Source organism: Epinephelus moara, chromosome 7, assembly GCF_006386435.1.
Source record: "Epinephelus moara isolate mb chromosome 7, YSFRI_EMoa_1.0, whole genome shotgun sequence".
Classification (NCBI taxonomy): domain Eukaryota; kingdom Metazoa; phylum Chordata; class Actinopteri; order Perciformes; family Serranidae; genus Epinephelus; species Epinephelus moara.
In genome coordinates, this window is record NC_065512.1 from 4,598,625 (window position 1) to 4,623,719 (window position 25,095).

The 25,095-nt window shown below is 41.4% G+C and overlaps 2 protein-coding genes across 7 annotated transcripts in view; both read right to left on the reverse strand.

Annotated features, from left to right (window-relative positions):
• The window catches only part of nyx (nyctalopin), a 9,901-nt gene extending 7,419 nt beyond the window's left edge, over window positions 1-2,482 (reverse strand). Inside the window, exons 1-2 of the mRNA XM_050048440.1 lie at window positions 2,361-2,482; window positions 2,078-2,142 (exon numbers count right to left, since the gene is read on the reverse strand). Of these exons, the coding sequence (XP_049904397.1) occupies window positions 2,078-2,099 (22 nt within the window). The 5' untranslated portion in view covers window positions 2,100-2,142; window positions 2,361-2,482. The remainder of the gene's footprint in view (window positions 1-2,077; window positions 2,143-2,360) is intronic.
• Window positions 2,483-6,735: 4,253 nt separating this feature from the next.
• Window positions 6,736-25,095, reverse strand: ddx3xa (DEAD-box helicase 3 X-linked a). 6 transcript variants are annotated; one of them, XM_050048433.1, is made up of 21 exons: window positions 24,935-25,091; window positions 24,766-24,838; window positions 23,455-23,506; window positions 22,144-22,191; window positions 21,292-21,351; window positions 16,951-17,124; window positions 16,528-16,648; window positions 15,676-15,780; window positions 15,486-15,585; window positions 15,201-15,336; window positions 14,900-14,997; window positions 14,711-14,809; window positions 14,441-14,601; window positions 14,214-14,358; window positions 13,929-14,073; window positions 13,558-13,608; window positions 11,973-12,154; window positions 10,887-11,004; window positions 10,636-10,789; window positions 10,337-10,458; window positions 6,736-9,892 (listed from the first exon to the last, which is right to left on the reverse strand). In XM_050048433.1, exons 2-21 carry the CDS (start codon window positions 24,808-24,810, stop codon window positions 9,807-9,809), a joined length of 2,202 nt encoding a protein of 733 aa, XP_049904390.1. In that variant the 5' UTR covers window positions 24,811-24,838; window positions 24,935-25,091; the 3' UTR covers window positions 6,736-9,806. The 6 variants fall into 6 exon arrangements, with proteins under 6 accessions (XP_049904390.1, XP_049904393.1, XP_049904395.1 ...); XM_050048436.1 differs by having other exon boundaries at window positions 17,017-17,124; window positions 24,766-25,095; XM_050048438.1 differs by lacking the exon at window positions 21,292-21,351 and having other exon boundaries at window positions 17,017-17,124; window positions 24,766-25,095.

The following is a 25,095-nucleotide window of genomic DNA, read 5'->3' on the forward strand; positions in this document are numbered from 1 at the left end:
AAATCACCCATTTAGCTCATTTAACCCTGTGTTGCTCGTTCATAAAACGTCCAGCCGGTCTCGTGATGAACCGGTCAGAATGTTCGCTCACGTTTTCTGGGGTTAATGTTAGCAAATAAATTAGTATAAATTAAATAAATAAATTACTTGCAGTACCCCTCCCGCTGACATGTTGATGCCTATCTGATATAAGAGGGCGTGTTTCTCCAATAAACACGTAAGGTACATAGAGAGGGCATGACTGATTGACAGAGTAGTGATCCAATCATGACAACGCCATTCTCAGCCTGCGCTCCTACCGGGTAATCGATATTTTTATATTCTAACTGAAAACATGATGTGAATAACACTCAAGTCATTCAAGTCATCGTGTCTCAAGTCAAGTCAAGTCCCGAGTCTTTAACTTCCAAGTCTGAGTCAAGTCTCAAGTCTTTTATTTTTTGTCAAGTCAAGTCACAAGTCATCAAAACAGCGACTCGAGTCCAAGTCACAATGACTCAAGCAATCTCTGTAGACGAGGACCTGCTCCCTAACGGCTCATACTAAGGGAACAAAAACAATGAATCTTATTTTCAGGTGATTATACACCTTGTTACATTTGATTTCTGCAAATATATCCCCCTAAATCCTACACACTGGACCTTTAAGACAACAGATGAAATTAAGTTTTTATCGCTGATTAAGAGAAAACAGAGAAAATTAGTTTTGAACTCGTAACCATTAAGGCTTCTGTAGCTACCTGTGTTTGTCTGCTGGATTGCATGACACAATTGAAACCTTTAAAACAGCTACTAAATGAACCTTGTGAAAGTAGTTTTTAAGGCAAATATTTTACTTTACTTTTACTCAACATTTCCCCCCAGTGTAGATCAATATGAATTTCACAGATTCTGTCTCTGGTTCTTTACCCCACTGCTCCAACAACACTAAGAATCTGCAGAAATCTACAAACACCTCAGCACCAGTGAATAAAAAAAGACCCAAACATGCTGATCAGCTCCCGTGGTCGCGGCTCACCAAGATGTAACGCTCGCAGCGACACAAGGACAGTGATGGAGTAATGATTTGATGCTTGATGGCAGTTCGAGGGCTGAACTGTCTCTTTGCCAGCTGCTGGTGAAATGATGATGTGATTAAGACAGAACAGCTTACATCAGAGATTAGCCCCACAACAATAGGTATTGTCTGTGCCTGCTGGGATTTCACCCTCCATCCAGATCGCCCTCGCTCGAGTTCGGCCCTGATCAATCAGTCAAATCAATCTGTCTATCAACACAGGTAAACCAACATCTCAGGATGGTTCGTCAAAAGAAATCTTCCTGAGCTTATTACCGTAAAACTTCAAATAGTAGCCCAGGCTATTGCTTAAATCACTGAACTCAAGGCCTTTAATTCCTTTTATGCAAAAATATATAATATAATAAGGTGTTTAAAATTCTTTATTTGAAAATTTAAAATTTCAATTAGAAATAATTCATTTAATCAAGCTCTGACATACGAAGCATCAGACACAGAGAGCGTCATGACACTGTTTTGATTCTTGCAGACAGGAATATGAATAAGTTACTGGGTAAAAAAGGAATGGACTCGTTTTTTTGACTTCATGACAACTTCGAGTCACCATTTTTTTAGTCATGCCAGTAAATCTGGATAAATCACGGTCGTCTCAGGCGCTCATGGTTTCAGTAAAATGAACTGAATGATTGAATTGAGGAGAATCTAACCAAGCTAACGATGTGTAGCACCAAACTAACCAAACTTTAAACATTTATATTTGTATGTGTGATCTAAACAGCTAACGTTAGCTCAAGTGTGTAGCCAACAATCTGTTTTACACATCAAAAGAACTTTGGTAAAAATGAACTGCTTGGTAACGAGACCAGGCTTCTAATTGAGACAGGTGTTTATCTGTCAAAATGTGTAGCCACATCGGGCTGCTAAAAGGGACTTGGTGTGTAATTGAAGTTTTTAGGAGGATTTAAGGTGTGAGGTTTCTTTCACAGAGACAGTATCGTCTGTTTTACAGCAGAGGCGGTAAAAAAAAAAACAGCAGAGGAGTGAAGGGATTGAAACTGACCAGTGAAAGTGATGACAGTCATTACTGTAGTCTCTCATCTGGGACATGCCAGGATTAACGGAGGTCTGAAACGGCACAAAAAGAGCACAGCAGCACTTAAATGATAAACTGTTGTGAATTATATAAATATGTGACAAACAAAGGCAGTTGCTGGAAGTCTGGAGGTGACTGTTGTAGCTCAGTTTGACTCTTTAACTGTTGATAACAGGGAGAGTCATTTACAGAATATCAAAACTGCGAGTGCAAGATATGTATCTAACATGCAGAGGTGGAGGCGTCATACCTGCAGATCTTCCCCGACAGCTGCATCCATGTGTGTTAGAAGTCACGCTCCAAATATTTGTCCATGTGTCCATCCTGTCCGTCCCGCATCAGTCTGCACGGTGCACCTTCAGCGGCACAACTGATGCTTCAGCCTGACACAGTTCTCAGTGAGAGTGGTTGTGTTTTTACACTTCATCCTCCCCCCTGTCACTGTGTGTGTGTGTGTGTGTGTGTGTGTGTGTTCCATAATACACACATAGCAAAAAGCCATCTCTTAATGGCAGTCAAATCCCCTGGATGGAGTGATGGAAGGAGGGGTGGATGGTGATGGAGACGGGGATGGAGATGGGCGGTTGGCAGGATTACAGAAGTAAAGCAAAGCTCTCAGATCAAATGGCCGAGTCAAAGCGGTAACTTACCAACACACACACACACACACACACACACACACACACACACACAGCATGAAGTTGGACATGAAACTTATCAGAAATGCAGATGTTGAAATGGATTAGAGGATCAGTGCACCATCAGCAGTGTGATCTGATGTGAGGGGCGATCGATACAATGTGTGACATAAGATTACTGTACTGTCCACACTGTATGGACGGACATCTTTCTACACTGAGTGGAGAGAGTTCACTCAACTCCCGGAGGTGGAATGTAACTAAGTACATTTACTCAAGTGATGTATTTAAGTACAAATACAAAGTCACATTCAGACCAAGATCTCATTTATAATATAGATATAGAAATATAATAATGAAATAGCACAACTTCAGGGTCTCGACAGTTCGGAGTCTCTGTTGTCGTTCTTTGTGCCTCATAATGTTCCACACGTGTTCAATAGGAGTCAGGTGTGGACTGCAGACAGGTCAGACTGGTACCTGCACTCTTTTACTATGAAGCCACGCTGTTGGAACATGTGCAGAGTGTTTCATTGTGTCGCTGGAATCAGCAAGGATGTCCCTGAAAAAGATGTCGTCTGGATGGCAGCATATGTTGCTCCAAAACCTGTATGTAGCTTTCACGAAACAAGAAGTTACCCATGATGCCATGGACACTAACAAACCTCCATACCATTACAGAAGCTGGCTTTTAGCTTTGTGCTGGTAACAGTCTGGATGGTACTTTTAGTCTTTGGCCCGGAGGACACGATGTCCATGATGGACTTGTCAGACCACTTCGTGTCAGTACATCTCAGCTGAGCTCAGGCTCAGAGAAGTCGGCGCCGTTTCTGGATGTTGTTGATATCTGCTTTTCACTTTGCATGGCATTTGTAGCTGCAGCGATGACCTGTGTTTACCGACAATAGTTTTCCAATGTGTTCCTGAGCCCATGGAGTAATATCTAGAGCAGAATGACCATCCAAGGAGCACGTGTACGCATCATTGGCTTTGGCTGGCAGAGGACTCAACTTGAGTTTGATTTAAATGACGTTAATTTGTTAACTTAGGTTCAGGAGCAGGGCCTCGCCTCAACCACACCTCTAATTACCTGCCAAGCCTACTTACACCTGGTCGACCCATCCTGCTCTGATTGTCTCAGTTTTCTCAACCCACTCTCCCTTCACTTCGTCCCTCATCTTTTCATATTCAATCTGGTGCATACCTCTCCCATGTCTCATTCTGTGTACTCTCTGGGGGGCCTGTGATCAGCTCGGGAGACGAAACTCCCACACTGAGTCTCCCTCCGCCCAATCTTCCCTACATCCTCCCAGATCAACCTATCAGAAGACTTTCCTCTTCCACCTTCGTCCCACTTACATCCATTCACCAGCCCTCAACAACTACACCTCCTGAATTACAATGAAACCTTTACATGACAGATTGTTGTGGCGTGGTCTTTACTAGTGAACTGGTCCTTGCCAGTTCGTTCAGTGCCGTTGCTGCATTACATTACGCCAGGTCAGGGATTCATGAGCACTTGGACGTTCGACAGGTGTTCCGGTACATAAACCTACTGGAGACTTAAAGAGTCATTCAAAAAAATTTGCCCATCACTGGTGGAAATACTTGATTTTGATCTGTCAAAGCCAAAGTGATGCTGCTACACTCACTGCTCACAACAAGGTCTGTGGATTATCCTGAGTAACCAGGTCATGATTTCTGGAAAGAGACATTACTGTTGAATTGCTCAAATGTATTTTGGCACTTTGAGCACCTCAAGCTGAGTGCCATCTAGTTCCATTATATTGGAGAGACGGCAGACATCTCTACGGCTAATATCTCCAACATTCGGCAGCTCACACCAAAACTATCCAAACTGATAAACAGCTCTACAGGTGAGAGACAAAATGTGTAAGTGTGTCTTTAAGTAAAGGGTCTGCACACATCCTCCACCACTTCAATGTCCCTAAAATATTACTTTCAAAGTGACACAGTTATTATACAACAGGGTTTTAATGGGTGTCAGTGGCTCAGTGGTTATGAAACCTACTCAGCACATTAGAGACCATGTGACCTCTCAAGAGTAACATGAAAAAACCTTCCAAAATTGGGGTAAACAGTTCTGATGCAGGATGAAAGAGATGTTAACCGGTGTTCTGTCTTTTCACCGCCTAAAAGGCTCCCACAGACGGCCCGGGTACAGACCATCTGTAGAGGCATCAAATACAGGTCAGCTTCCTTTTTTTGTTGGTCATTTTACCCGCGTTTCACCAGAATGTGTCACTTTAAAGTTCAGCACACATACCATAATCTCTGCACATCTGGTTACCATGGGAGGAGACGACTGTGACAACTGTCTGGATCTGGGTCGTCTGGGGGATTCGGCTCACCTGGTCTGACTGCCTGAAACAGACACACACACACAGCATCTCGCTTCTAAACCATGAGCGTTAATGTGTTGGGGAAACACTTCACACAATGTTTTCAAACCTGGCTGATTTTACCTTCTTTACAGCAGACATTTTGAGTTGACACGAAAACAGGTGTTACTGAAAGCATTAACAATGGCTCTGTTCTATGAAGTGTCCCGGTCGCCATGACAGCAGGGATGGATTACTGAACAGGGCCTACCGGGCACAGACCCAGGGCCTTAAGTGTCAGGATGCCCTCTGCAAAATGACAAATTAACATGTACTGACCAGGAAGAGATTCAAATTAGAAAAGAAAAAGACAAAAAGACCTCAGAGACACAAAATGTATATCAACTACAAAGAGATGTAAAACCACTGCTCAGTCCTTGTGTCTTGCTCCTGTGCAGGAGAGACTGTGGGGCCCTCTGTATGTCTGTGCCCAGGGGCCTGTTGTCTCAGTCTGCCCATGCATGACATGAACCTGAAACTACAGCATCTTAATGACACTTGGTCGACATTAAACTCTTTATTTACACCTGTGTTTTCCTACTGTCAAAATGTCTTCCATGTATAATTAGTGAACATCACTACGTGCTGACACTGGCATGCAGTTCATGTTTGATCACCCTGGAGGTGTTGGATGGGGCTGACGTCACACTCATGTTGAAACAGGAGAGAAACACAGAACAATGGGGGATCTAAGGATCTTCTATCATGTTTAAGAGGCCTGCTTGTTGCCTTTTCTGGGATGGACAAGGTCACAGTGAGCCTGACATTTGACCACCAAAATTTAATCGTAAATTTTCCCCGTTAGATATTTTTGTTCACCAGAATGGGACGGACAACTTGGAGACGATACCTCAGGCTGCGACTATCGCCAGCAAAGGGGCATAATGATACAGGAATAAATTTGGAAAATAAATAGGGGGGAAAACCAAGTGCAAAATAAATACATTAAAAAAATCTATAAATATTCAAAATTTTAAAAGAAATTACAAAAAATTCCCATTTAAAAAAAGGGGGAAATATAACTAAACATGGGCATTAATTCAAAGGTAAATAAAAACAAATATAAATTTATGTCACATTTATTAGTTAATGCCCAGATTTTTTTTTTTAAATATTATTTTGGTACATTTAATGGCATAAAAATGTGTTTATCTAGTCATTCATTTTTTTATTTTGGCATCTTCAGGTGTTGCACTACAGTGTTATTATTTAGGTTCTTGTACCAGTCTTTATTTTAGTTGAACAAAAGTAAATATAAAACTCCTGTCCTGGGGTCTCATTTATAAAACAATGCGTAGGATCCATCCTAAAAATGTACATACGAACAAGAGCCAAAATGGCGGGCACTAGAAAGCATTTGCCAATTTCCACTCTCCAAACGAGTTTGTAGATCACAATATCTACGAGAGAAGCAGCGTACTTCTCTTTCAGGCCTTGTTTTGTGCGTACACAGCGTTTATAAATGAGACCCCTGAGCTGCACCACTGGAGCAGAAACACTGAATCAAATAAGGCGACACAGTAAATACCCGTCAGTTCACTGAGCTCAGACTGTTTGTGAAAATAACACCACTGACACAGATGAATTTACAAATGAAAACTTTATATATTTTTTTTCTCAAAACAAATGAAGCCCATCCAATCTATACCAAATTGAATTTTGCCGCCGGTCCGCCCCGTATCCACACAAGGCAACAGGCCGCTGCTACAGGTCTTCTCTGCACAACTACAGTAAACAACTCTTCAGGAAACATGCTTGATTTTTCCAGATACTTTTTGCATTCAAACATTTTATTTTGGTAAAATCATACAATTTGCACAGCTGAGTATTTCCCATGCAGTGCAGTAGCCTATACGCTAATACAGAAAGCAAAGTCTACGTCTAAAGAGCTCTGGGTTCTCTGGAGAACGTGGAACAAGTCTCGGGTTCTGCCCGCACAGAGCGGCCTGCGCAGAACCTCATGTTCATCTTATACACTTCGAACAGCTGCCTTGGGAAACAACGCTGCAGACGTGCTCAACATTCAGGGAGAACTCCAGAGGGGTCATATATGCAAATACAACAATGAGAATAAACCACATGTTTGTTTCTTTAAGGATTGCCATGTGCCAGACATTCACTGGAGAAAAACAATTATCAGGTCAAATTAGAGTAAAGAATCAATAATGCACACAACTGGAGAATCTGAACACTTCAGCACTGATATGCTTCCAGAATTTTTTCTATTTTTATTTTTTTATGTTTGCTCTTTTGACAGCTTTATTCCAAACCTTGGCATGTTTGTTTTCAATTCCATTTCAAATTTTGTTGACCAATTGGTAGAATCTAATAGAGATGACCGGCCCTGAGGAGGCCCCGAAACAGCTGTGGATATTATTTACTGAGTCCAATGTATCTTAAACATTAAAAAGCTCACACTACCCCGAAATATATAAATTTCACGCATACAGGTGACATTCAACATTCAAGTGCCAGTGTTTTTTGTACTGTCTTTTGGTCAAGTTTCTGAAACTTTCAAAGAATCACTTTGAGGCTTACAAAAATAAATATTTGTCAAAAATGCTTAATAAATTACACAAAACTAGCAGCAAAAGTAGAATCTAGAAATCTGTGCAAATGGCTAAATTCCCCCGACTGCTAAATCCCCTGGTCCCAAATAAATCCTGGTTTAAACGTTGAGAACCCGTCCCCTTTGTAAACAAGCTGCGTTTTTCACAATCTCCTCACACACAATATTTGGAAGCTTAAGGACACATATCCAAGACATCTATATAAAACTCTAGATGTGCAATAAAAGAACTTTTGTAAAACTCGATGGGCACGACGTACACGGGCCTACACACCTAAATCAAGTAGCACCATTCAATCTCAAGTTCTCAACACTGTCAGTGCATCCGCTTTTAGTTCAATTTCTTAAAAAAAAAGAAAGAACAAAAAACAAAACAAAAAAAAGGTTTCAAGGCACGACACACCCGATGAGAAAATTGGGAGCATTTGAGGTGAAAACGCCCCATCTCTCCTCCTCTCATGGCTGCTCCTCTTTGAGAGGAAAAGCCTGCTCTGGCTTCGCGAAGCCACAGATTTTTATACGTGTCTGAGCAGATGAACTCCCAGAGGACCTGACAGTACTTTAATGTTCCGTAAGGAAGTGGACACTCCCACGTCTTTGGCCACCTCCACAGTTACACTACGCAGCAATGGAAACCAAAGCCACGGACGACGGCGGTGCACTGAAAACTGCGCCCCCACACCTACCCCCCCCCCTCGTTCCCCTAACCCCAGTGGTCGATGTGCTGCTCTATCCCGCTCTGTTTCCGCGCCGTTTAATTGATAAACCTCAGTGATCGTTCCTGTCTCTTAAAGATGAACCATGCCTCCAACGCAGCTTGAAAAGAGAAAACGTTTGTAATTAAGTTAAGCCTGCGACTCAGTTCACGTGTCTTTCCTCCTTGACCAAAAAACAAAACACTTGCAAGCGTAGAATACCATCTGGGCCTCGTGGTTGCCGTTCGATTCAGTAAACGCTAACACCACGCTGTGCCCTCCCGATGCTGTGGTCCTTTATGCAGCCATTTTGAACTTCACTTTCAAGATGGCAGGCATTTTTTGTTTTGATGCACATTTGTAGAGAAACGATTCAAAGATCGAAAAACTGACACAGTTTTTCAATTTTGCAACACACCTGCACCAAAAATGTCTCAAGTAAAAATAAACAAAAAACACCGCCCACTTAACGTAGCTAGCACTTGGTAACATACTAGCTGCCGTAACACTGTCAAGTCAATTGAGAAATGTGGAGTAACAAGTTCCAGCAGTGATTACTCTTGTTTAAACCTCAGCGATTGTTGGCACTGAGCTTAATGACTTATGTGTTTCTTAAGATTACATTAGGAATGGCTATTTCAAAGACTATCATATCCATAAAAAGGAGCCTGTCCAGGATAGAGTGAGCAAAAAAAGAAAAAGAAAAACAAATGTAACTTTGTCCCTTAGGATTAAAATACGGTTGCTTCACAGAGTGGCCCAGTTTGTATTAGACATAGTAATGGCTCCATTAGCTGTTTGACTATAGAAAAGGCTACATGATGTTCCTGCAATAAATTTGAAGTTCAAATGGAATCATGACTCAGAGCCACAATACCCCAGTGTTTGCCAAGGTTTGATTAAGTCCAAGCTTATTTTACCTTTCTAATATTTTTTCACCAAACAAAAGAGTAAAATCAAATTTAGAGCTCTTGGCCATGTTCATCTGGTGAAATGAAAACATAGATTTCCTGTCTAAATTCCAAAGGCACAGTACATTAACATACAAATGATCCTCAGGTTATTCGATTGGTTTTTTTTCTTCCACAAAAAGAACAAAAATACTTTTAACAATGAAAGTCCGAAGTTGCTATCGGACGATGCATGTCAGCATCCATGCTCACTCTGAGGTGTGCGAATCTCTGCGGTCTCCGCGGTGCGCTGCACGTGCTGGTGACTTTCCTTTGCGTCGTGCTGCACTTCCTTTTTGACAGAAGCGAATGGCAGAGAACCAGGGTTGGTAATGTACTGTGTGTCAGTGAAGCTACACAGGGAGGGTTGTTATGGTCTGGCTTAAGTTAACATGTGGTTTCCATTGGGTCGGGTTGGCATGGCAACCTATTCCTATGGCGACTAGTTGCCCCACCAATCCACACTACCAGAGTGGCTGTAATTTCCTCCGTAGCCGTCATTGCTGTAGAAGTTGCCGCCAAAGCCACCTGCGAGGGACAAGGTCAGAGGTCAGTCACAGCTGAGCAGCAACAAAAAACATACAGCAAGTGTTACATTACATACACTGCTACATGTAGCTACATGCTAACGTCAGGGAAACATGTTATCTTGGTTGCCGATTAGGGAGGTCAACTGTTAACCTGTAAACCAACATGTCAATATTCTCGACAGTTATTTCTGCTGCTTCTAGTTTACCACACAGATCTGGTAGGAGATAGCCGGCTGGCCGCATTAACATGTGAAAACATGCTGAGACAGGCAATAAAACGGAGCGTCTAAGGCAGACCGTGAACACAGTTGTTTTCTAAACCTGTTCTACTATAAAAACACAAGTATGAAGTGAAGTGAAGTGAAATGACCAGTAACAGGTCCCCTTTCAGGGTGACAAAGTAAAGCACAGATGAAGGGTTGGGGAAATGCTGTTTCCTTACCTCCACCAAAGCCACGGTTTCCTCCATGGCCTCCAGTGTTACGCCCACCACGGTTGCTACTGAAGTTTCCAGGGCCACCGGACGTCTGACGGTAGTCTCTAGCTCCAAAACCACCAGAGAACCTAAACAAGAACGTACATTTGTTAGACTTCCTGAAGATACATTTCCTGAAGGTACAAGTTAAAGATCATAAAGTGGCTGAAGCAGTGTCAGTGTTTAAAACTAACATCTCACAGAAGAACAACTGCATTGCAGCAAATGTTAGGATCCAAAAATACGAATTTGTTCCCCTTAGTTACCTCTTAGAGCGTCCGCGGCTGCTGCTCTTGTGCTGGTGCTCGTAGGCTAGGCTCTCAAGCCAGGAGGGAACCTCCTGCTTGGCCTCCACCAAAATGTCCAGCAAATCTTTGGTTATGTTGCTGTTTTTGTCGTTAAAGAACGACGTGGCCAGACCTGCATGAAACGGCAAGATTATAAAGAGTCCATTAAAATATTAATGTAGCCAACAGACATCAAAACCATGGTTTCCAAAAAACAAAAAGGCTCATACCCAGATTGCCCACACGTCCCGTACGGCCAATACGGTGAACGTACTCCTCAATGTCACTGGGCAAATCGAAGTTAATGACGTGCTTCACATTGCTGATGTCCAGACCTCTGGCAGCCACCTGGAAAAGAAGAAGTTAATAGAAAATATGTTAAGTATCAAGATTATGAGACCACAGGAAAAACAAACAAACAAAGACTTCATGTTGGCCACTGGTCATATTAATTATGGAACAGCTGATGAAATCCACCAACAATGTTCGTCAGTTCAGCCAAAGCCACAGTTTCCATGACCCAGTTGGCCTGATTCCTTCCAGGGTTTTTCCCCCCCAAATGTGAATCAAACACTAATGAAAAGCTAACAATCTCAATATGTCCCTTTTTAAAACCAACAAAATAAGATTCTGTAATAGATTTGTTTCCCTTTGAGCTTAAATTCACATAGTTTGCAAACATGGAACTGGATCCAAAATGAATTTGGCTCATTCCGAGGTATGATAATGTCACCAGGGTTCCCACACATTTCAAAACTTATTTATGACTTTCCAAGGTACCATAATAAAATGTTGATTTCAGAAAATAATGCGCTGCATTTGTCGGCCTGGTTGTGGTCCTTTTCTTCACACACACATGCTGTTATGTTACATTAAGTGGAGGATTAACCCCAGAAGATTACTGTGACAATTCCAAGAGTTTTCCAAAACTTTTAATGATTTTAACTAACTGCATGACTTTCCCATGCCTGGAAAATGAGACCGTGAACTTCCATGACAGTGGCGGGAACCCTGTGTGACATTTGCACTTACAGGGACACATTTAGGGTGAATGTAGTACACTGAAGCCATATTCATGTTAAGTAGAGAGGGAAACATATCACAATCATGTTGCTCTATATGAAACAGTAGCTCATGCAAGACCTTACTAGATTTTTAGAAGTCTGAAAAAAACGCTCAAAGCTGATTTTAGAGCTCAAAACTGATGTCAAGAGGACTGGTTTTATAAAATTGCAAATTAAAGAACCAATCTAACCCTTCAGTGTTGAAAAATGGGATGCAACAACTCAGTGAGGGGTATAAGAAGAGTTACTTACAGCTGTAGCCACCAAGATGGGGCAGCGTCCAGAGCGGAACTGATGCAGAGCTTCCTCTCTGTCCCTCTGGGATCGATCTCCATGGATGCTGGTGCAGGCGTATCCCTCGTGGTAGAGGAAGTCTTCCAGAGCGTCTGCTCCTTTCTTGGTTTCCACAAACACCAGAGTCAATGAGTCTTTGCCTGTGCAGCCGGAAACAAAGAGGACGAGACAAAAAGGAAGGAGAGCAGGATAAAGAGCACGAAAGGAGAGGAAAAAGAACATAAATAATTGATACACGGGAACAAGGGTATGGATGGATTCTTTAAACTAAAAGAAGATGGGAGCAGGAACTTAAAACTGTCACACTAAAAAAGGTCAGCGATTGCAAGATTGTGAAAGAAAAGAAGAAGATAAAAAAATGACAACTTAAAAATGGAGATATGGGTTCATAAAAAGCTTTAGATTTACTGACAACCATTAATTTAAAACCTTTGCCTCAGTGTTTCTGAACACAGTACTGATGATAACCACATTATGTTTAAACTGGGGATGTTGGACAGTTGTCTGTGATCGGCGTGGGACATCCCTAGTTTAAACAATGATTAAAAAATTAGATATGCGGTTACAATCTAGATATTGGGCATTAATGGCTATCAGAATAAAAGCTTGAGATAATAAGAATGGCTGAGGGGTGATGGGATAGGACAGGCCATTCCAAGTGGCACCACTTGCAGCTAACTGCTTTTCCGATGCACTCCGGCACAAGCCAGGAAACAAAATATCCATCCAAGCTCCATCGCCTCCATATTGCACATCACTTAAGCCTGCGAGTACTTTAAAATAAAGCCCAGATCAGCCTAATCAGACTAGCTAAGATGGAAACAGGACACTTGGCTCGACACTTCCATGCAGTTGACCACCCGACCAAAGCCTCTTTACCTAACAGCCAAGTGTGTGCTTTACCAAGGTCGTCCATCACATGTATTACACATTAGTTTGCCTTTCATAGTGGCAGCTGCACCAGTTACTATGGAAACAGGACAAAGGCGACGTTTGTTGTGTCTTTGGAGGTAAAAATCAAGTTACAAAACACAGGACTTCTTCATAATAATACCAGTAAGGAGAGGACACTGAGAGATGGCTCAATACACCATTAAAATAGACATTAACAATGGTACTACTCTGGTTCTTGTGGCAGTGAAGTGGTCTTAACTAGATCTACACCAACTGTTGTATTCTGCTCACTAGAGTAACAGATTGGTGCCTTTAAATCTGCTACAGCCACATGACTCATGGAAACTGAGAGCCCTTTCTATGACAACCAGCCAATGTGATCATGTTGAGCCAGCTGACCTTAGTGCCAGTGTTGATAACACACTGTAGCTCTGTGGCTGAAAAGGACTGCACTATTGACTCTGATGGTCCATGTGGTGCAAGGCAAATGTTATTGTTGATCCTACAAGCTCCTATTGGAAATGAAAAGGAAAAAACAAACAAAACGGAGGCAGCATGTCAGCTGGGGAGCAGAGGGACAGGATGAGCTGTGGGATGTGATGTCTCTGGCTTGTGGGTCAGAGTGAAATTATGATATGTTCACACTTACCCGGTTTCTCTGGTGCCTCTGTCACATTTTCCTGAACCTCACTGGGAATAACTAAGATATAAAACCAAACCGGCCAGTAAACGTAAGGCTGCTCAGGTACACACATATGACAGCTTTAGATTATCATGAGATGCAACCCCGCTAAACACCGCTCAGTCCCTGCTCACCCCTGTATGATATTTTGTGTTGATATTTTATCTTTCACTGCAAGCTATCGCTATAATGAACAACTTTTGTTAGCAGAGATGTAGCAAAGTCAATATTAGCTTGATATGGGGCAGACTGACAAACACAGGATGATGGATTAGAGCTCAGTGTGACCTTCATGAGAGGCAGAAATCTTTTTTCATCATAATGTATTCATTTCTTACCTGTGGCATTGAGCAGGTCAAGAAGGAAGGACCTCTTGTCGGTCTCCTCGACCCAGACCACCTTCTGGGTGATGTTTTCTGAAGTGGAACCAACACGGCCCACTGCCAGGAAAATGTAGTCCTCCAGGAAGTCGCGAGCAAGGATCTACGCAGACAAATCAAATAGTAAGTAAGATAATTATCATAAACAGTTTGGATTTTTTTATTTATTTATTTATTTATTTTTTTAAAAAGGTGGGGGTTGTATGAGGCAAGATTTTTATACTCATCGACTGTCCAACACACCTGGATTTCCTTGGGGAAGGTGGCACTGAACATCATGGTCTGGCGGATGCCTTTAGGTGGCATTGTATCCTGCTCCACAATGCGTCTGATCTGTGGCTCGAAACCCATGTCCAACATGCGGTCAGCCTCGTCCAGGACCAAGAAGCTGCAGGGACACATTTCACGTTTAATTTCAGTCAATAAAGCACAAATCCTGATCCGAGCGTGGATTGTTCCGTTATACTGACTTGCAATAGTCCAGACCGATCTTGCCCCTCTCCATCATGTCGACCAGACGTCCAGGTGTGGCCACCAGCAGATGACAGCCTCTCTCCAACTCCCTGATCTGTTGGCCAATATCAGCGCCTCCGTACACCACGCAGGGACGCACACGTGAGCGATAGGCGAACTAAAATGTAGGAAATAAGGGCAGATAATTAGGCTTCAAGGTGTATATTAAATGCATTTACAATGTTATACAACAGTATCAGTTACTGTCACTTGTACTCTGAGCTCACCTTTCTCGCCTCATCGTAGATCTGCAGAGCCAGCTCTCTGGTGGGAGCCAGAACGAGAGAGATCGGGTACTGCTTACGGCGGCCATACCTTCCATTCTCCTTTGAATCAAATAAATAATATTCATTAGGACAAATCGAAACCTTAATGCAGGATATGCTCAATTATGGTGCATTTTCTTTCCCCAGTACCTGGCCACTGTTCTTGGCAGCCTGCAGAGCGTCTCCAGGCCCGTCGCTGTAGATCTGACTCAGCACTGGCAGCAAGAAAGCAGCAGTCTTGCCGGAGCCTGAAACACAGCAGGGATTATGAAATAGGCGCCATTATTTAGAGTAACCTAAAGTAAAGCTAAATGATACATCAGCCTTTTCCTTTTATTAAATATGGTATAATAATAACCTATATTAACTTCAGACAATTTAACAGGTAAAAACTAGTTTATGAACTCGAGGCTGACAAATGCACACGCTGAGAATATACAGAATTACTCACCAGTCTGGGCACAAGCCATCAAGTCTCTCTTGGACTTGATGATGGGGATAGCGTGCTTCTGAACCGGAGTGGGACGAGTGTAGCGACTCAGGTTGATGTTCCCCATGATAATCTCCCCCATGTCCACATCATGGAACTACAGGATAATCAGACATGACGTCAGTAAAGGCACAAACTGTTCTTTCAAACCTTTCAAATTTCATTTTAAATCAATCCATGTAGATATAGGACGGCTATTTTGATTACACTAGTATAAATATGCATCACTGCTGAGTATAGACTTACACTTTCGATGTGTGGCGGGCAGTTGGATCCAGTGGCCTCCACTGGAATGTCATCATACTTCTCAAAGTTTATCCCAGTGTTGCTTGCAGAGAAAAGCTCACTAGAAAATAGGTTTTGTAAAGTTGAGATTAAAATGCAAGCACAAGAGGGCTGTGACGGTTTTATTATTTGTGAGCAAAATCTGTCTTACTGTTCCAGGCGCTCATTGGGAGCGGTGGGCTTGGACCAATCCTCCTCTCTGGAGTCGTCCACCCAGCGGCTGTTTCCTCCACCAGCAAAGCCCCCGCGCTCATATCTGTACACAGCACACCATTTGTTAGAGCTCAAGGAAAGCCTTTATCTCATGTCTGGTTTAATACAACAGTATCTGCACTTTAATACAGGCAAAAAGCAGGTTTAATACAGTATTAATATTAAGCTAGGCGAAGACTTCAGGGGCTTAGCGTCGTTTGAGCAAACGTCCAACATACTGGTTAGGTTCATTGCCTTTGCTAAAACAAGCTATTCACTATATTCACATTGCTAGTCATACATTGACGCTTATTAGTGCTGAATTACTTCGATAGCTACAGAAAATAAATTTGCAGTTTTGTTACATATTCTGGAAGATTATCCAAGAAAGATCACTAACAGTTTTATCAAGCACACAACAAAAATCCATGTCTTTTTAATGACTGAGGGAACCCTGTGTATCGCAAATTTTGTACCACTTCCTGTGTCCACTATGCAGCGCTGAAGAACACGCACTAAACACACATTTTGTTGCTGCATGTCAAGTGTGGACCACACAACGTAAAATTCACAAAAAGCTCAACATTTTCAAGGTCTGATGAATTCTATAGGACTTTAAGTACAAAACTTGCCATTTCCTGTTACCAGTGGGTGGCGCTATGACTGTCACTGAATATTAGCACATGAATGTCTTCAGATCCAGACACTTTTAAAGCATGAGAAAGTTTGGGTAGACTGGACAATGCATTCTCTTTGCAGATTCATAAAACTCAAGGTTAAGTACATTATAAGATGTCAAAACTTCACACACCTTCCCCTTGAGCCTGCTCCACGGTCATTGAAGAAGTTAGACTTTGACCTGTCATTGCGTCCTCCAAAGCTGTTGTAGGTATTGTCCCGAGGAGCTCCCCAGTTGCCTTCACCTCCAAACCCTGTGACAAACAAATCAGACCCTGTAAGTAACACTTTCTTTTACAAATCATCAGATGACACCACTTTCTTACCAAAAGTGGAACAAAGATAATTTCCTGAAATTACGTACAGAACTAACGTGGTTAATTTAATTTATACCTGACTGCAAATCCATTATATATATTTTAAGAGTAACTGCATTCTTATAATCGAAAGAACTATATAAACAAGGGTGGGGGGAGGGCCGAGTTCTCATCCTTAACTTCACTCTTAAAACCGGGGCTATAGTTTGATATTTTAGATCACGATAGGGTTTCCCCACCTGCATTCTGTAATGGTTGATTAAACGAGCCTCCACCCCTGTTACCACGGTAGGCGCCACGCCCACCTCTATCATTGCGAGGGGGTCCTCGCCCTCCAAAGCCCCCATTTGTGCGGTTGTCATGGTAACCATTCACAAATCCATTGCTGCGTCCACCGTCCCATCCAGGTGAATCTTTATGGGAAGAGAGGAAATAAAAAAACAAGATGAAAGGCTTGTGAGGAAGAGCATAGTGCTGCATATGTTATGAATCTGTGAGTAAGCAAGTTGACAATTGGCTGTACTCGTAGTCCTTACTAGCCATGAGTCTCTCTTCAAGTGACTGGCCTATTTTAGCATAATTTACTGACAGAAGGGATGCAAGCAACTCCACAGTAAACTAGAACCTGGACTGAAAGCTTGTGTAACTACCAGGAAGAAAACAATGCTGCAACATGTGTCACAAGTCTTTGACGTCTAATATGAAGAGAATAGATGCAGAGAAATCGGTTTTATTAAATAACCAACCAGACACTGGCTTTGTTATCTGCGTAGGATGGACATGTCTGTACCCAGAGACCAACTGAACCCTGTCCTCTGCCTGAATGGGACATTTACCACAACGATCTGCCCAGCTTTGGACACTGGCTGTGTCATCGTTCCCATCGGAGGCCACACTGTTATCAGTGCAGGCTGAGGATGAGGCTGGTGGGGGGACAATGGACAGTTAATGCTGCCATGGTATAAGGCTAAATAGCTGAGGCTGTGCCACAACAGCATCAAGGGGCGGGCAGACCAGCCACACAGATCTAGTCTCAGATTAGTCTTGCTTTGGAGAATCGGTTCAGCCAAAAGGGCTGATTCTAGATCTGTGGTGAGGATCTTGATTTCTACCTGTGGGCCAACAGGTAAATGCTTCCATCATGGTGCCGCATTCATGACAGCACAAGGGACAAGCCTTGTAATGCTTCACACAGGCACACACCGATCTAGGCTATGCATTGTAGATCCAACCATTAATAAGTAAAGTTTTTTTTCCTCTGATACTGATCTGAGTAAGTAAATACATTATCATGTAATATAGAATTAAATCACCATTATTCATTGTCTAGCAACATCAGATGCTATGTTGATGGTGAAAAGAAGCGGATTTTGGTCAGTTCAGGGAGGATTTAGGGCCTCTCAGCGCTGCATTGCAATCAAGAGGTCAACAGAGTAATCACTGGAGTTTCAGACATTTCCACAGTTGGGTGCAAATGTCTACTAAATAGATTTAAGTTTACATAAAGAAGTGTAGTGAGTAATTTTCAATCAACTGCACCAGAATTTGTGATGGAATTTAGTCACTCAGACTGGTATCAGACAAAAACGATGCATGTGCACACTGCAAAGAACACCGTGCAGCAGTGCCACGGCCGAACTCTCCGAGACAGCAACACAGGTGACGTCACAGTTCACATCAAACCACCAAAAACACAATACAATAACTCTAAAATACAATGTTAGAACTACCAAACTTATGAAAACTGCAAAAGAGTAACCATTCTTCTCTAAGCAGTGTTGGATTCAGTTAACCCTAGGGGCAATTTGCCGAGGCACGTAGAGAAGGAAACGCAATACAGGAAAATTCAAATTTAACAAAAAAAATAAATAAAATAAGGCAAGTGTAGGCCCCGACACTCCAAGCCGCCAACTGGCTGTCCGCTGTAGCCTTTGCAGTGTGTTCAAGAGCAATTATTTTGCTGAGACACAGCATAATCAGGCGACGCAGCTGGGGGCCTTTGTTGCTGCTAGTTCTCCGAAGGCGGTTTGGTGTGTCTGGGCCCTAAAGCTGTTCACATAGGCGATAAGCGATTGATCAAATTTGATTTTCAATTGTGACTTCAGCATCCAACGATTATGAAAACAAAATTAACAAGGTAAAATGATCATGGCGCGATTTTGCAATGACGTTCTCATTTTGTCTCGTGTTAGAAATCCAGCACACCACTCGCCGCCAACTTGGCAACTTTCTTGCTAGATCTGTTGACTTTTCAGACTCTGTCACTTTATTACTAAAAAAAAAAAAAAGCACTCAGTGAAAAATTTAGCAGCTTATTCAGACCATTGGGGAAAAGGCAAGAAATATATTCAGATATATTACTTAAGTTCAATAAAGTCCAATGAAGTGAAGTAAACATTTTGAATAATCCTGATGTCAATATTGACCCAAATACTTGTGATAATGATCTGACGTAATCGAGCAGCCCTACACATTATAATACAAGTACAACACGTAAATGCAAAAGCTGTACAAATAATGATAAGGTAATAAGAAAGATGATAATAGTGGAAAAATTAGCTTGACATACTACGTCATGTGTCACATTCAAGTTAAGGCTAAAGTAGTTTTCTCCCTAAGAGTTATGGAAGTTTGTGTCTAAATGACGAGAAAATTAAAAACACATTTTGAATGCTACATGGATGACCATCTTAATTTTTTACAAAAAAGTAAATAAATTCTGACTGAGAAGCTAAATTGAATTAACAGTGTACACCTGGGGAATTTCAAACCTCATAAGTATGAGTTTCAAGTGGTTTGGTGAATCCAACACTGCTTGAAAAAGGAGAATATGTCCCTTAGCACAGTCTCACATATTGCAGGCGAGCCTTGATGTGCCCTTTTGATCATGCTGCCAGGTGCGCCACACTCCAGACAGCAAATTAACGACATGTTCTGGAGATGTTTATGCAGCAACCCAAGCCTGCTCAACTTCAAAGGTTGCATGTTGCAAGATTCCTTTGACTTTTCATACCCAAGGGTTACACTTAAGAGTATAAATCAGCTCGGACAGTCTGCTAACTGCACAATACTGGTGCATTATCACCCAAACACAGTGCAAGCCAACTAAACTTGCCTAACAGCCAGTTTTTTATTCACCGTTGAAATTGCAAATACCAAAGAAAAGGCCCAAGAGAACACCTGATCATCACTCTACTTTAAAAAACCTTGCAGAAACAAACATCCCTTTCAGACGCTGTGGGTCAGAGGTATTCAATCATGTGCCAAGGAGAGTTGACTGTATGCCGGTTTCTGTTCCACCACCGAGTGCACCACTAGATTTCAGTGGTTATTCTAACCTCACACCAGATAGAAGTGACTAATCAAAAGAAATCCCCTAGTGCAGTTGGTTGTAGGAACAAAAGCCTGCATGCCCTCAGGTTCTCAGCACAGTGTTCAATAATCCCACTTTTCCAATAGTGCGCTGTGGGCAGACACAAAAAGCCACAAGGTCTCTGAAGAACAAGAACTGAGAGACTTGTGATTAATATCGTGTGTGTTGAGTTGTGTCAATGCAGCAAAGTAAAGCTCAGTGTCTTTGCTAAACAAACTGCCTACTTTGATTTCATGACTGCAACCTAGAGAGGTTAAAAGGTATGATTTAACAATGCAAAAACAGATATACATCGTTCAGATTTCTTTCACTGCTGACATCGTCTCATTATTAGTAGGACAGCCACTAGTGATGCAGTGCAGAGTCTTTGAAGGCACCATCACCATGCATCATAAGTAACTTAATTTGCAAGCTTTGACAAACGCTGTGTTAGGCCCAGATTTCTGCTGCTTTTTCAAGTGACCATGACAAAGCAAGGGCACGTTGATTATGCCCCAGTGTTCAGCTATATGTACACTATGAAACTCTGCCAACAAGTAGATGGCTTGGCATGCAGGTAGAGGTCAAGGTATACCACATCTGTTTCGCCAACCCCCACTGTAGGCATGGTAAAAGGCAAGCTCTTGAGAGGCCAGTCTTGGGTAACCTGAGCAAAGGTAGGGAAGCAGGCTATAAAAAGACTCGCCCATAAATACTGGCTCATGCAGTATGAGTGTTGGGCTTGACTTTACACTAATAGTTACCAATCTTACAGTCATCCCATCCTGTTGCATAGTCATTTCTGTGTCTTTGCTGACACTCTGCCTGCCATGGTTGTGGGTACTGCTTAGAAGAAACTTGAGGGGACATTGCAGGTGAAATATGGGCTTGCATATACAGTGGAAAACAACATTTTAATGACTTGATCATATGCCTCAATAGATTAAATTCAACTCATTAAAGTAAATGAATGCAATAACCCAACAAGCATATGCGTTCATCAAATTGCCCTTTACTGATATGTTATATCTCATTTTGAATGCAAGCATCCCAGCTGAGAGAAGCACATCAATTATTTGTGAGTCCATCATTAACTTTTACTGTGAAGTGTATGGGTCTAACCTAACCCTCTCCCCCTTCGCACTGGCTTTGCTGGTGTGTAAAATGGCTATTTCATGCATCTGGAAATGCAGGTTGCCCTCAGCGAAAGCAGACAGAAGGGACTTACAGAGATTTACTGGTGCCACTGAATAACCGCACTGTCTACCAGCGGAATAAGCATTTCCTGCTGTGGAATAAGAAAACAGTAAAACGAGAAAAACGTCAAGTGTGCAATGACACAGTACCATTATTCCATGATTTCTTTAAAAAATGTATAATTATCTGGCTGATTATATGCCAGGCACAACATGTGTCTTGATTTAACGCCTTTAAGAGGCTGAACAAGTACAGAAAAAAAGTTCAAAATCACCTCATCCTGGCTACAAAAAACATTGTTAGAAGTCTATAGATGTCAATACTACAAACAACCCACCCTCCACATTTCCCTTCATCAGAGCAGCCAACAGCTAGCACTCCTCTTATTCACGTGTGAGACAGGAATAAACTTGGGATAAGACTACCAATGAAAGTGGTTACTAAAAATGTGAAAGTAAGCTCAGACAATTTTGGAATTTGCCTCATTCTCTTACTGTTGATCAGTCTGGGTGAAAATTCCAGGCTACAGCCATTTTACAGTACCACTTGCCCTACTTAAGCCATGCCAAAATAAGCTATCATGCACAGACATAGAAAAACCACTTGACGTGGCTTTTTCTCCTCTTTCTGTGCACTTGTAAAAAATGAGACTAATGTCCTCAACAGCCCTACGGTCTGAAGCAGCAAAAAACACTGCCACCATGTTGGTCTTGACTGGTGAACTTCAATTGGTTGAGAAACAAATATTAATGCCTCACCCATTTTTTTCCTCAATTGTGCTTGCTTTTACCATGCTCTGATGGGCTTTTAATATTAAGAACACAAGTCAAACCTGTGTTAACAGTCCGACTGGGGCTCAGTCAGAACGTTAGATCAAACTCACCGTTTTTGGCTGCATCTTTGTTTCTCAAGTGAGGTGGAATGTAACGCCCTGGGTGGAGAAAAAACAAAAACATGTCACATATTCAATTAAACACCTGTATTTTGGATAGGTAAGATTAGCATTTATAAGCTAAAGAAGCTATTAGGGGTGTATCAATCTGGATCGATATCGATTCAATGATCAACAATCCAATGTCAACGATACAAAATATATTTTGAAATTCTGTTCACCTTCAAACAGCAGCAGGCAGATAATCGCAAGCAGCCAACGACAATAATGAGACGATAATGACTATTTACCCAGGAATGAATCAGTAGTTCGGAAATATTTTTGATTCTGGAGAAAATACGGGTCAGGCAAGCACACGCCGTGTATGAACAATGTCTTTATGAAATAGAACACGATGTAACGTAAAAAAAATCATGCAGGCTGAAATTCATCCCTGCTGTTGTACCAGACTGTACACAGTGTACACAGTGACTTAAACCAACAGTGAGTAAGAAAAGGCATAATAATACATGTCATTTGTTTAGCATTGGGTAGAGGAAAACGATGCTAGCTGCCAGGTTAATTTATCCAATGTAAACGTGTTAAGCTATTTATGAGTGTCTAGCAAAAGCAACTGTTTTGTCTATAAACCTTTACAGATATTGTTTTACAATTTGTTTAATGATCTTGTTGTTTATCCACGTTTTATGGCTGTTTGGAGAAGTGAGCCTTCAGGGCCTTAAGCATGATAGCTCTGATGTTTTAGGGAAAAGATTATGGTTTGTGTTAAAATGACAGACAGAGAAGCTGTGAAGGCTAACTCATCCCATGTGCTGTTTTAGATGTGTTTGTAAAGTCAATTTAAAATTAAAAATAAGCAGATGATATTGTCACATATCAAACACACATTCCCCTGGATAGCACCGACTCGAAATTGTATCGCGTTAGGCTTTGTATTATCGGGAAAACATTGCAGTGTTGTCCAAAGAATCCACATATAATATCATATTGTGATGAAACTAGTGATTTACACCCCTCTAAGGTATACATTCAAGAACCTTTACACTAGGAAAAACAATTTTACAGCAGATGAAAAACCCTTCAAGTAAAGCTAACCCATATAAACCACTACTTTTCTTAAAGATAAATACACGACAAAAGGAAAATTGTCCTCTTATAAAAAAAACTCCCATTTGCTTAAGGAAACTGTGGTTAGCATTCGTAACTTTGATGATATCATTAATACAAGAATAACAAGTGTCACAACATTTACATAAGGATACACTGAGGATAATGTTAAGTAAAATCAGCTTTATCACTTACTGCCAGTTCCTCCGCCTTGTCCGTCAGCAGAGTTCAAGTCTAGGGCAGCAAGCTACAAGAAAAAAGGAAAAAATTAAGAATGCAATTTGGTTAAAAATAAAGTGAGCAGTCTCTATGAGTTAACACATATCATTAATAGATAATGAGGGTAAAAAACACAATATCATGATAAGCTAGTTAAGTAATACTCCAACTCATAGCGTTATGCTATACTCTCTATTTTGCACTTCAGTCTATATAAACCACAATTCTTATCAATTCAAAACTTGTTTGCTTTTACTTGTTAAAATTGGCTTGATTTATTCAAAAGCAGACATGGCACAACTACTGGCATCAAAGGGGGAAATGCTGACCAATTACAACAGATGAAGCAAAGATGTTACGTAACATGCACTGTACAACTTGAAGTAAGATGGCTAATCCAAATGTATATGCCCTGAATGATTTATTCCCTCGAGAACATTATGTTTTACAAACATGAATGGCGGCTGAAAAAAATGCTGCCAACTATTGTAGAGATAACGTGATAGTGTAGTTTAATATCTTAATCAATACTACGACTTGAACTGTTCGGCAATCCACTTCATTTTGCCAATCAGGTTTAAACACAGCATAATTCAAAACACTATCAAACTTCATTATATATACTTATAATACTGTTTTAGTTGAGCCGACATGGCACAACCACATAATCTCTAACTAACAAACAGGGAAATGCTGACAAATCTAAACATCAAGTAAAAAAAAAGTTAAATAATATTCATTGTAAATCCTGACATTGTATAGCTAATCCAAATTTTTATTCCCTGAATAATTTATAAACTCGAGGGCATTATATTTCAGGAACATTAATGGTGGCTGAAAAAAACGCTGCCAACATTTTTTCCTGCGCCACGTTTCAGGTTGAGAAGGCCCAACGTTAGCCGGGCTAGCTTGGTACGATACCGGCAAGATACTAAGTGTCAGCTAACCTTGTAAATTTCCATTATTGAAATACATTTTCACGAATTGAGGGGTCACACGCTACATTTGGCTTTGTTTAAGGCTACTGTTAGTCATTTTAAAAGTGAAACATGGCACTAAAAAGCTTCTGAGTCTAGTTAGCTGGCACAGCGTAGTGACGAGCTCCGCCATCACAATCTTCTCGACAGCGACATCATCACCTCCATTTTAGCAGCCGCAGCGTTAGCTTAGCTCAAGGCTAGCGACTACCCTCTTTCTCTGTCGAAACTACATGTGCGTAACGGAAAAAAAATCACCACAAATTTGACATGAAAATAACAAACAAGTAAGCAGTTAAAAGGTACTCACCTGCTGATCTAGACCGTGTGGATTATCAACGACCACATGACTCATAACTAAAGAGAGTAATGGGGGATTATTTCTGAAGAGAAAGGATTTTCTTTGTTAGCACGACCCGGCTATGCTGTTACGTTAACTTTCTTTTCTGTACAAATTACGACCTTGAACCAACGGTTACCTGTGAAGTTCGCTTGACGATTACGTTTACTTTAAATAAATAAAACGACGTTCGTTATAAATATAAATTCCGTTTCAAGTTTCCAAATGAAATGATTAGTGTGGAGCGGTAGGACAGGAACCTCTGCCGGCAGGCTTGACCGTGGTGGAATGAGACACTGA

What these genes read in the sequence shown, in the direction of transcription:
- ddx3xa (XM_050048433.1), bottom strand. Translation starts at nt 24,810, where the DNA reads ATGAGTCATGTGGTCGTTGATAATCCACACGGTCTAGATCAGCAG. An exon ending in GGAGCAGGCTCAAGGGGAAG is followed by an intron (nt 15,781 to 16,527) that starts GTGTGTGAAGTT and finishes TGCTGTGTACAG; the next exon opens with ATATGAGCGCGGGGGCTTTG. An exon ending in GGGACGTGTGGGCAATCTGG is followed by an intron (nt 10,790 to 10,886) that starts GTATGAGCCTTT and finishes CGTTTCATGCAG; the next exon opens with GTCTGGCCACGTCGTTCTTT.